The sequence below is a fragment of the Etheostoma spectabile genome, chromosome 10, assembly GCF_008692095.1.
Source record: "Etheostoma spectabile isolate EspeVRDwgs_2016 chromosome 10, UIUC_Espe_1.0, whole genome shotgun sequence".
Lineage (NCBI taxonomy): Eukaryota > Metazoa > Chordata > Actinopteri > Perciformes > Percidae > Etheostoma > Etheostoma spectabile.
In genome coordinates, this window is record NC_045742.1 from 24,621,715 (window position 1) to 24,633,410 (window position 11,696).

General features: G+C 40.3%; 1 protein-coding gene across 1 annotated transcript in view; it reads right to left on the reverse strand.

The window, feature by feature from the left end:
* Positions 1 to 11,696, reverse strand: part of vps8 (VPS8 subunit of CORVET complex) — a 179,632-nt gene that overhangs the window by 153,374 nt on the left and 14,562 nt on the right. The window contains 4 exon segments of the mRNA XM_032527504.1: positions 199 to 231; positions 863 to 959; positions 3,168 to 3,298; positions 11,012 to 11,080. Of these exon segments, the coding sequence (XP_032383395.1) occupies positions 199 to 231; positions 863 to 959; positions 3,168 to 3,298; positions 11,012 to 11,080 (330 nt within the window).

Consider the following 11,696-nt stretch of genomic DNA (forward strand, 5'->3'; position numbering starts at 1 on the left):
ACTGCGGAGCTTTGACTTGGGGACGTAATTATTTACCATGTCTCTTGTATAAGCCTCCTTTGAAATTATAAATTGCTAAAGTGCCCTTTGAAAACAGTCAGCCAAACGTCATATATTTATATGGTATCTTAACAAATTTGCCTTTAAAATAACCATCTATCTAGGTTTAGCTGAAATCATTGTTGAACGAATACTCACTATAGCAGTTGGCAGTCCAGCATCCACTTTGTCCTGAAGAAAACATGCAAATGTTTTTATTATAATTGATAAGTGTACTAAAACATATGTTAAATTCTGAAGCTAGTACAAAAGGAAAGACTTTAGTTACAGTAATAATAAAAAGTAGTAACATAAATAGAATTAGTAACTGATTACTGAACGTTCATTGAGAGATTTAATTCAATTGAATACTCCTTGTTTTACGATCATTATTATTTTTGGAAAGCACAGTACTGAAGCTGTATTCTAATTAGGGGTGGAATGGTACACAGAAGTCACGGTTCAGTTCATACCTCGGTTTAGACATCACGGTTCGGTACAATGGAGGGAAAAACAAAACATAGCCTTTGTTGTGTTAGATTGCTAACTTGAAGAGAGCAATCATTTCAAAAACGTTTTAGGTATCTATGATTGTTGGATTGCTAACGTTAGCTCAAAATGTCATTCAAGTGAAAGCCTTTGTTGTGTTTAATTGCTAAAGATTAGGTGTCCCTAAAGAAACGCATTAAATTAATTCGCACGCAGTTTTTTTTAACAAACCAAGAAGCCCATACTGTTTCGGTTCAATATGAATACATGTACTGTTCCACCCCTAATTTTAATCAAAAAAACACTAAAAACAAGTTTTGTGTGTGCATCTTACAGCAGCAGAGACAATCTGTGCAGAAATGCCCTTCAGCAGGCTGTGTCGAAGAACAGACCCATGAACCGTCGCATTCAGATCCATTGTCCTCCTCCTTCTTCACACATGTCCACGCACAGACACACACACGTACACACAAAGAAGACATTTTCTGTTTAATTACCTTGTACATGTAAAAAGACAAGAAGGTATGCACCTAAACTAAGTTATAGTGAGTGTTAGTGTCATTTGGCTAGTGGTCACGTCTTACAAGGTACCTGAGGAAGGCCAAATTGTGTGCCGAAACGTTGTGTGCCTTATGTTGCACTATTAAAGTATTTTGGAGCATTAAAGCTGTTGTACGGACTTTAAGTTCTTTGAACATTTAGGGCCCTGATTTAACGATCCAAGCGTACAGCGTGAAGTGCAAGGTACAGGTACGTTCAGGGCACGTCCAAATCCGCATGGTTCAAAAGGGTTGTACTTGGTGTCTTTATTAATTCATAAGTGTGTTATGGGAGTAACACGCAATAAACCAATCATTGTCATCTCAAATTCCCTTTAAAAGCAAGGCACGTTTGTACCTTGGCGCAATGCTATTATGATGGCGGATTTGCACCATAATATTTAGGGCCTGAGCGCCAACAGCGGAGTCAGGAGGGCAGAGCGGCCGGCTGCAGCAGGTCAAAAGTTTAAGAGCCCACTTTTGCTTAGTTACCTATGTGTATGCTCAATAGCTCTTGAACTCTTGTAGCTCTCCTGGCTACACTGTGGTGTCAGGTTACAATCTGTTTCTACATAGTCATTACTAAGGACATAAGAATGGCAAATTGTTTTTTTATGGAAAAAATACATTTTGGAATATTGAATTGTATGAGTCAGACAATCGACTAGTGTGGCCTTCACCGGAAAACAGGAAATAAACAGAGGTTCATATGGATTAACACAACTTTTATGCCTGTCACATCTACTGCAGTTAGATTCACTGTGTTTCCTCAGAAGCAATCACTGCACATGGGTAGGCACATGTTCATTTTGAACATGTTCAGAGGTTAAAACACGTTTAAAACTCGCCCTGTTTAAGTCTGTTGGGTGCTAACTCTAGCAGAAAGATAACACGGTGTAGAGAGCACTGATTGTTTTCATTTGCCTCTCTACAGACAGCGCTCCAAATTACCAAACAACAGAGCTAGTGTTGAAATCAACTGGAATTCTCCTTTAACCTTAAACATAACCATTGCCGCCCTGCCTGGAAGGAGATGTTGGCGGCAAAAAACACCAAACACCGGTAGGGTCTTGTGTGCGGCATCATTGAACTCAGCAGACTTCCTTCTTAATTGTTGATGGTTTGGCCCTTGTTTTGTTTTGGTTGTTGTAGCAGCATCTGTATGGAGTCTTTGACTTACTGTCCAGAAAACTACACACCCTACAGACGTCTCCAGCTTTGCACTATTAGTAAAGTACAGTCTCTTAAACTGCCCCAGTGTGAAGCTTTGTGCACACACACTTAAAAAGGCTGTGAATAAAATATATTTCTGACTTAAACTTATAGAATTTTAACATTCAAATCCATTTTATTTTTTTCCACGGTTGTTTTCAGGGTGTACTTTATTACTTCAATTGCATTTAGCTTTCAATGTAATATTTAATTTGAATTATTTAAAATATCTTTATATAATTAAGACATTGTTTTTTAGAATGTTATACATAGTTAGTTAGGGCTGTGTTTTAGTTGCTCTACAATGGCAACAAACCTACAGACTCACATGCTAGCTTTCCACCCAAGTGAGGCAGCGGAGGCCCCACAGATGAGCAAATCACTAGGAATAAAAAGTGTGGTACAAATTGTGACAAATGTGTTGATGTTCTTGTTTGAGTCACATTGGAATAGTATACATCATACTGTATATCATCTGTTGAGTATGATTGATGTGTTTCTAATAAAATAAAAATTGCATGTCATATAAAAGAAAATTTGATTGCTGGAAGAATGTGACGTTAGACTTGTGAAATGAAGCCTAAAGTTAATAAAACAGTAAAAATGATATTAACATTATTTGTTTTTTGTTGAGGGGGTTTATTCAATTTGTTTTAAATGCTATTATTACAAAAAGCCCTGGAGTAAGTTAGTAATTATATACTGTAAGTTTACATATTTAGCATCTTTCAAGAGTACAATAAATGTTGCAACAGATATAAAACACACTCCGGACTCTGGAAGAGTAAAGCACCATAAATGCCGCAGCTGCCAAATGGGATGCACAAGGAGTGTGTATGTGTGTGTGTGTGTGTCTGCATGTGTGTGTGTCTGCATGTGTGTACATGCCGTTTAAGATGTGCTGGGTCTCCACTGTCTGAGCTGGCCAGAGAGGAGGTGTCACAGGAGTGAGCATCCATGTTATCTGTGTTTAGCACGCAGGTATCCTCTAATACAAATGGTTCCTCCTCATCCTCCAGCTGCAGATACCACACAGGAAAAAAAAATACATCAACTAGGCACCTGAAGGACAATAAAACACTAAACTTAAAACACTTCAGCTACAAGGCTCTCCTACATTCATAGTGGAGGGGGTCTACAAACAAATATGTTTACCTGATATCAAACTACTGTCGGTTTCAGTAACAACCTTCTACCTGTCCAGGGAATTCCCCAGATATTCATTGCTAAGCTGATGTACAGTGGTGTGAAAAAGTGTTTGCCCCCTTCCTCATTTCCTGTTCCTTTGCATGTTTGTCACACTTAAGTGTTTCGGAACATCAACCCAATTTAAACAATAGTCAAGGACAACACAAGTAAACACAAAATGCAATTTGTAAATGAAGGTGTTATTTAAGGTGAAAAAAAAATCCAACCATCATGGCCCTGTGTGAAAAAATGATTGCCCCCTTGTTAAAACATACTATAACTGTGGTTGTCCACACCTGAGTTCAATTCTCTAGCCACACCAGGCCTGATTATTGCCCACACCTGTCACAATCAAGGCATCACTTAAATAGGAGCTGCTTGACACAGTAAGGTTCACCAGAGATCCTTAAAAGTACACATCGACTTCCGGAAGCAAATGGAGTAGACAGGTGCGTCAGAGCTTTCTCCACTTTAATTTCAAAATACTCCGTTCAAAACTCGTCAATCTGCCACTATCTGGAAAAACATTATGAACGGAGGGAAACATGGGCGAGCATAAAAAATCGACAAGAATGCTCAAAGCTCAGGATAAAAGTGCCCAAGTCGTCAGGCTAACACGTTTCGGAGCAAGCTAACGACAACGTGGCTAGTTCGGAGCTCAGAGCCTGGAACGAACATGGACTCGGAGGGAATACTTAAGGCCATCGATGGTTGAAGACTGCTTTAAAGGATGATAATGCGAAGCTACAAGAAAATATTGACATCTGGGACATGAGATCAACGGTAAGCTGGACAATATGCTACTGAGGTCCGGGCGGCAGAGCGGTTGACGAGCGGAGGCCCGCGTTCATCAAGTGGAGACCTGGGCAAAGGAGGCAAACGAGGCGCTGTGCTTCTGCATCGAACAACAGCGGAAAACACAGCTTAAGGTGCTGATTTAGAGTCTCGCTCCAGAAGAAACAACGTCCGTGTATTGGGGTACCAGAGGGAAAGGAGGGGAACTCAACTATACAGTATATCGAGACGTTCTGAGAAGCCAGCTACAACTACGGAGGACCTGGATTTGAACATACAGCGCGCACATCGCACTCTGGCAACTAAACCCCCACCGACACCACCGAGAGCGATATTGTCATTTTCTGGAATTTTCCACAAAGGAAAAGATCTTAAGAGAAGTGTGAAAAAAAGCAAGATCCAGGTGGGCCCTTATATATCACTTTGATACGATTATGCACCTGAGATAGTGAAAGCGCAGAGAATATAACGTTATCAAGAAGCGCTCAAAGTGAAAGGCATCCGCTTTCAAACACCGTTTACCAACATGGGTCCACTGGGAATCAGGAACCCGCACATATTCCAGCGCTCGGGAAGCCTAAACGAGCTGAAGAGACACGGAATTCAGTCGGAGGAACCGGTGACAGCCGAGGTGGCTCCAGAGCGGAGTGGAGTCTCCGGGAGCTGCGGGCTGGCAACCGGCGGATAACAGCGGTGCTGCGGTTGCGCTGAGAGCCAAGACAAACTGCAGGATTCCAGCGAAGCTTAGCCGAGTGAAAATAGGCAGAAATTCATAAACTAACGCAGTATTTTGTCTGGGCTCTGATCTACTATTTGGTGGGAGAGGGCACTGTGTTTTTTTTTTTTTTCCTCTCTACGTTGGACTAATAGGATGGAGTGTTCTTTCTCAAAGGCGCTTCTACTGGCTTTTTGGGCCCTCTCAGTTTGAGGTTAAACCTCGACTTTCCAACGGGGGGCACGAGTGAGAAGAGGGAGCTTTCTCTCACCTTGGAAGTCAGTTGCTTCTGTTTTGTTTGTTTGTCGTTCGTGTTCTGGTTTCAGGGGCCAAATCAGTCAAGGTATTCTATACATTGTTCATATAATTAAAAATTGCTTCCTTGAATGTAAAGGTCTGAATAGTCCAGTGAAAAGAAAAAGGGTCAGCTAAATGAAGAAAGATGGGATACAAATCGCTTTTTACAGAGACACACATGTCTAAACAAGAACATGGCAAGTTTAAGTCATTTGGCTACTTGAACACGTTTTATAGCTCCTGTAGAAATAGTAGAAAGAGGGGGTGGTCACCCTAATTTCTAATTCATGAATTGAATGATATCGAGAAGGGAGATAGACGGCAGATTTGTTATAAAAGGGAGAGAATGAGGTGTTGTGGTCACGATTGCTAATATATATGTACGCCAGAGAGCGACAGGACTTTCTTGAAAACGTTCTTTGATACCATATTCTCATTTAGTGAAGGAGTCATTTGTGCTGGAGACTGGAACACAATCCCTATTATGTCCTAGATACAACAAGCCATAAGAAACAAAAAAAGCCGGTCAAAGACTAAATATCCTGATGAGGGAGATGGGCCTGTTTGATGTTTGGAGGGACCTTCTATAAAAGAAGAGAATTTACTCATTACTCTTCTACCATAAAGTCCACTCCAGGATTGACTGTTCTGATGAACACCATTGATAGATCTAAAGTGGAGGAATGCTTAATTGGAACATGGATATTTCAGACCACAACATTATCATGACCATCGGTTTGCATAATAGGCTCAAACACATTATGGCGCCTAAATATAGCATTCAATAAGAAACTACAACAAAGGAGATTAGAAAGGAAATACGGAGTGTATAAAGACATAATAATGGGCAGGTAAATCCCCTTAGTCTGGGACACTGTCAAGGCAGTAATGAGAGGGCTAATTTCTAGAACTGTTCTCTAAAAAAATAAAGAGGTTAAAATACGATGAATTGGAAAAAACGTTGAGAGGAAATAGAATTAAAACAGCAAGTGACAACGATGGAGGATTTTCAGAACAAATAACAAAAACTAAAAACAAAATAATGATATGATACTTGAGGACTTGAGGAAAAATTACGATTCTGCAAACAAACATTTTACGAATCAGGCCCAAAGCTACACGGATCTTAGCTAGAAAACTTCGTAAACACCATTTGAAGCTCGATTACCAAAATTAGAGAATCCTCGACTGGTGACTTAACCTATGACATGGATAAAAACACAAGACCTTTGAGAACTACTTTAAAACACTATATCTGTCCAGGACCAGTTAACGTAACGCTATTGATGATTATTTGGCAGCCTTGGACTACCTTCACTTGGTCTAATCAAACAAAAAAACTATCTGCCCATACGCAGAAAGAACTAGATACAGTTATGGACCATTGAAAGTAATAAGTGCCCAGGTAGCGATGGATTTCAAATGAATGGTACAAGACGTTCAGGAAGGAGCTTCTCCTGTCCTGCTCGATTCTTTGAACTGGACATTGGCAGGCTGAGATCCACACATCTTGAGAGAGGCTGTTATATCTGTCCTCCCTAAAGAGGGGAAAAATGTGAATACTGCGAATCATATCGCCCAATCTCAATTCTGAATGTCGATTATAAAATTTTTACATCAATAATTTCTCGGAGAATGGAGTATTACTTGCTAGACCTAATACACGAAGACCAGACGGGATTCATCAAAGGCCGACAAACTCATGACAGCATAAGACGAACATTACATATCTTAGACCAAACCAAAAAGCAGGGCCTCAACGCCGTATTAATTAGTCTAGACGCAGAAAAGGCCTTTGATCGGGTCAACTGGACCTTTCTATATAAGGTTCTAGAACGCCTGGGCTTTAATAACCAGTTTATTAGGTGCCTGCGGTCACTTTATGATAAACCACGGGCCAGGGTAAAAATTAATGGGCACCTAACAGACAGCTTCCAACTACACAGAGGAACCCGTCAGGGATGTTGTCTAAGTCCATCGCTTTTTGCAATATTCATTGAACCCTTGGCACAGGCCATTAGAGAGGATAATGGAATAAAGGGAATTAGTTTTGCAAATATTGAACACAAAATTGCCCTTTTTGCAGATGATGTAATCGCATACCTCCAAAACCCAGATATAACGCTCCCTAAGGTTATGTCAGCTCTAACTGAGTTTGGTCAACTGTCGGGCTACAGTCTAAACATCACAAAAACACAGGTCCTGGCACATAACACTCCTAGTAAATTTATAAGAAGACCTATAGACTTAAGTGGGATGCCAAAAGCTAATACCTGGGAGTATTATTTCTCAAGATTGGATGGGTTATTTAGTTTGAATTTTGATAATCTTACTGAAAACATACAAAGGACTTGTCAGTCTGGTCAAGGTTTGTTTGGACTTCACAGCTAGAATGGAAATAGTGGATGAATCTGCTTCCTAGATTTTTATATCTTTTCATAGTCATTGCCATTAGAATATCTAGCACACAGTTCCATGCTTGGGACAGGGTGATATCCAGATTTATTTGGTCCGGGACCAGACCAAGAATAAAATTAAAACTCCAAATTAATAGGGACCAGGGGGTTGGCCTTCCAAATTTGAGGGAATACTATTATGCATCTCAGATGAGATTCATGGTTGCTGGTGCTCCCCAGAAATGGAGGACTGGATGGAAACAATAGAACTAAGGCAGGGTGGGGCCCAACCCCAAAACGTCTGGAGGTAAATAATTACAGACAAAAAGGGAATGGGATGGTATAGTCGAAGGCACATTGTTAATCTGGAAGGAAGTGGGTGATAGATACAATGATTGGCGGACGTCATTGGACTCCTGATGTGGCCCTCCTGTAACTCAAACTTTCGGCCAGGGAATTAGATTCTCATTTCTAGGCTGGAAAGATGGAGGACTTGTGGCTTGTGCCAGTGTGTAGAAGGTAACACCTTTAAACATTGAGCAACGAAAAGGGACTATAATCTTGAGAACAGAGACTTATTTAAATATTTCCAGGTAAGACATTTTTACAATACGAAAATAAAAAAGGTGTTCCTCCTGAAGGTAATACTATTGTGAACATTTTTACGAAAGCTATACCCACTCCCCTTGTAAAACTGTTTCCAAACTATATAAAGGATTGCAGAAATAAATGGAAATAACACCTTGATATTAAGTCTAAATGGGAAAGAGAATTAGGAGTAATAATTACAGAGGATGATTGGCTTTCGATGTGTGTGACACAACGAACATCTACTAGCTCCAAAAGATGGAGGGAATTCGGTTGGAAGTGCTTAATCAGATACTTTCTTACACCCAAAACTGTAGAATATAGAGGAGAGAAACAGCATGTGGAGACAGTGTGGCCATCAGAACGCCAATCATCTCATGTATTTTGGTCCTGCCCAAAGTTGGCAACTTATTGGGATGGAATTGTCAGACTACTGGGACAATTTGGGGTATGTCATCCAAGGACCCTAGAATTTTTCTGCTGGGTTAATGTCTGGAAAAGTGTTTCAAAAAGAGATCAGTACTTTTAAAGTTCTGTCAATGCTAGCAAAAAGCATACAGGTCTTGGCTAAAGAATCTCCCTCCCAAGTGGACCAAGGCGACGACGTCGTGGAGGAGATTAACTCTATGGAAAAAAGACATATCTTTTACGTATGAAAGGACATTCTTACAAACACCGTGGTCTAAATGGTTGACCTACAAAAGCAAGGAAGCATACTAGGGGTATCATCTTGTAAGTTATCTACTTATCTATGTATCAGTGCCCCAGTTTGTGTGTGTTGTTGTTTTATTGTAATGAAAAACGTTAATAAAGAGTATAAAAAAAAAAAAAAAAAAGCTACACACATCATGCCGAGACCAAAGAAATTCAGGAACAATTGAGAAAAAGTAATTGAGATCTATCAGTCTGGAAAGGGTTATAAAGCCATTTCCAAAGCTTGGGAATCCAGCAAACCACAGTGAGAGCCATTATCCACAAATGGCGGAGACATGGAACAGTGGTGAACCTTCCCAGGAGTGGCCGGCCGCCCAAATTACCCAAAGAGCGATAGCGACGACTCATCCAAGAGGTCACAAAAGACCCCACAACAACGTCCAAGAACTGCAGGCCTCACTTGCCTCAGTTAAGGTCAGCGTTCATGCCTCCACCATCAGGAAAAGACTGGGCAAAAATGGCCTGCATGGCAGAGTTCCAAGGAGGAAAACCACTGTGAGCAAAAAGAACATCAAAGCTCGTCTCAATTTCTCACACAACATCTTGATGATCCCAAGACTTTGGGACAACATTTGTGGACCGATGAGACAAAAGTGGACTCTTTGGAAGGTGGTGTGTCAAGTATATCTGGCGTAGAAGGAACACTGAATTTCATTAAAAAGAACATTATACCAAATGTAAAATATGGTGGTGGTAGTGTGATGGTCGGGGCTGTTTTGCTGCTTCAGGACCTGGAAGAATGCCGTGATACAAGGAACTATGAATCCGCGTACCAAGAGATCTGAAGGAGAATGTCCGACCATCGTCGTGTACTCAAGCTGAAACGAACTTGGGTCTGCAGCAGGACAATGATCTAAACACACCAGCAAGTCACCACCGAATGGCTGGAAACAAAATGAAGAATTTGGAGTGGCCTAGCCAAAGTCTGACTGACCTATCCTATGAGTGTTGTGGTAGACTTAAAAAGGGGGTTCATGCTCGAAAAACCTCTAATGTAACTGAATTAGGACAACTCTGCAAAGATGAGTGGGCCAAAATTCCTCCAGTCTGCTGTAAAAGCCTCATTGCACGTTATCGCAAACGCTTGGTTGCAGTTGTTGGCTAAGTGTGCCCAACACAGTTATTAGGTTTAGGGGGCAATCACTTTTTCACACAGGGCCATGATGGTGGATTTTTTTCACCTTTTATAATAAACACCTTCATTTACAAATTGCATTTTGTTTTCTTGTGTTGTCTTGACTATTGTTTAAAATTGGTTGATGTTCCGACACTTAAGTGTGACAAACATGCAAAGGAACAGGAAATGAGGAAGGGGGCAAACACTTTTTCACACCACTGTATATTCTGCTTCTGCCGTTACCTTCTCAGTATCCCAAACAACTCTAGTCTGTTTAAGCAAATGGCCTAAACTCTATCCTGGGTGTTTTTTACCACAGTCATTTCTAAAAGATGCTAAGCCCATTTTTACTCTTACAGCAATAAGACAATGAACTGAAGGGCCAAACTTGAATATAAGAAAGAAATAAGTACAAATTTGGTTATGACCTCAAGTCTGTTTGGGGCGGCATGAAGTTGATGACAGGTCTACACAACAAGTGCAATATAGTCTCCTTAACACGTTATACCATTAGTGTTAAAAAGAGAATGTGAGAGCAGCAGTGGTGCGTTTTGTCATGTCTCTGTTGTATATACTACATTGTATTAACATACGCAAATAAAGTTTCCCAAACTTTTTTTTAAACTAATGATGACTCTGGGAGGGATAATGACCCTCTTGCTTTACATTATTCTTCTTATTACACCATTCTTTGATTAATTATTGATTATAGAAATCAATAATTCAACACAAAATATTGATTTAAAAAGGGTCAACCTGAGTCAATGATCAGAACTGTGTCTATAGCAAAGGTAGTTTTTCTCAGACAGACACAAGACTAGTGGTGCAGGTTCTCAAAGTGGATTAAAATTACTTTCAAAAAGTTGACGTTACACTGTTGACAGTGTGTGATGCAGTAAAGCAAAGAGAAGCATGTCCTCACCTCATTAAGGATGCTCTCCAGTGTGGGAGGTGTGTCAACTTGGGGAATGTCAAATTCCTTATCATCAATCTGAGAACAGAAGTAGTACAAAGAAATGAAGGATAAGAAAGCAGTATTTGTTTCTTTGTGCTTTCTTGTAGTGTGCAACAGGATTCAACATTAACCAAGGCCCGATGCCTTTGGAGGAACCAATCCTGTTAAACTGAAGAAAATAAAATTAAAAAACATCACAAAGTTTATTCCTCCCACTCCTTTTTATTTTATATTTTGGGTCGACATAGTCTTGTACGACCAAATTCTCATCAAACTATTATTGTCAAAATTATTGTCTACTAAAGCATTTTTCCAAGCTGAAAATGTCAGGCGACTGAAAACACCCTGCTGGGAGTGCTAGAGCGCTTTGTAGGATGACTGCCATCACATCAGGCTATCATAGACTGTAGGCTTCATTCACTCCATCCACGCTCCCCATTTTTGCTTCTTACTCAGCACCTACTCTTCCCATGCAGTGGAAATGAGTGGCTGCAAGAACAACAACAACATCCACCATGTATTGAGGAAGTTAATCAGTTGATTGATGTGTGACTACGTTGGTAGAAGGCTGTGTTGCACCAACACACTTTAAAAGGGCAATGGCCAATGAGGAAACACCAACACTTGAGTATGTTTACATGTACACCAATAT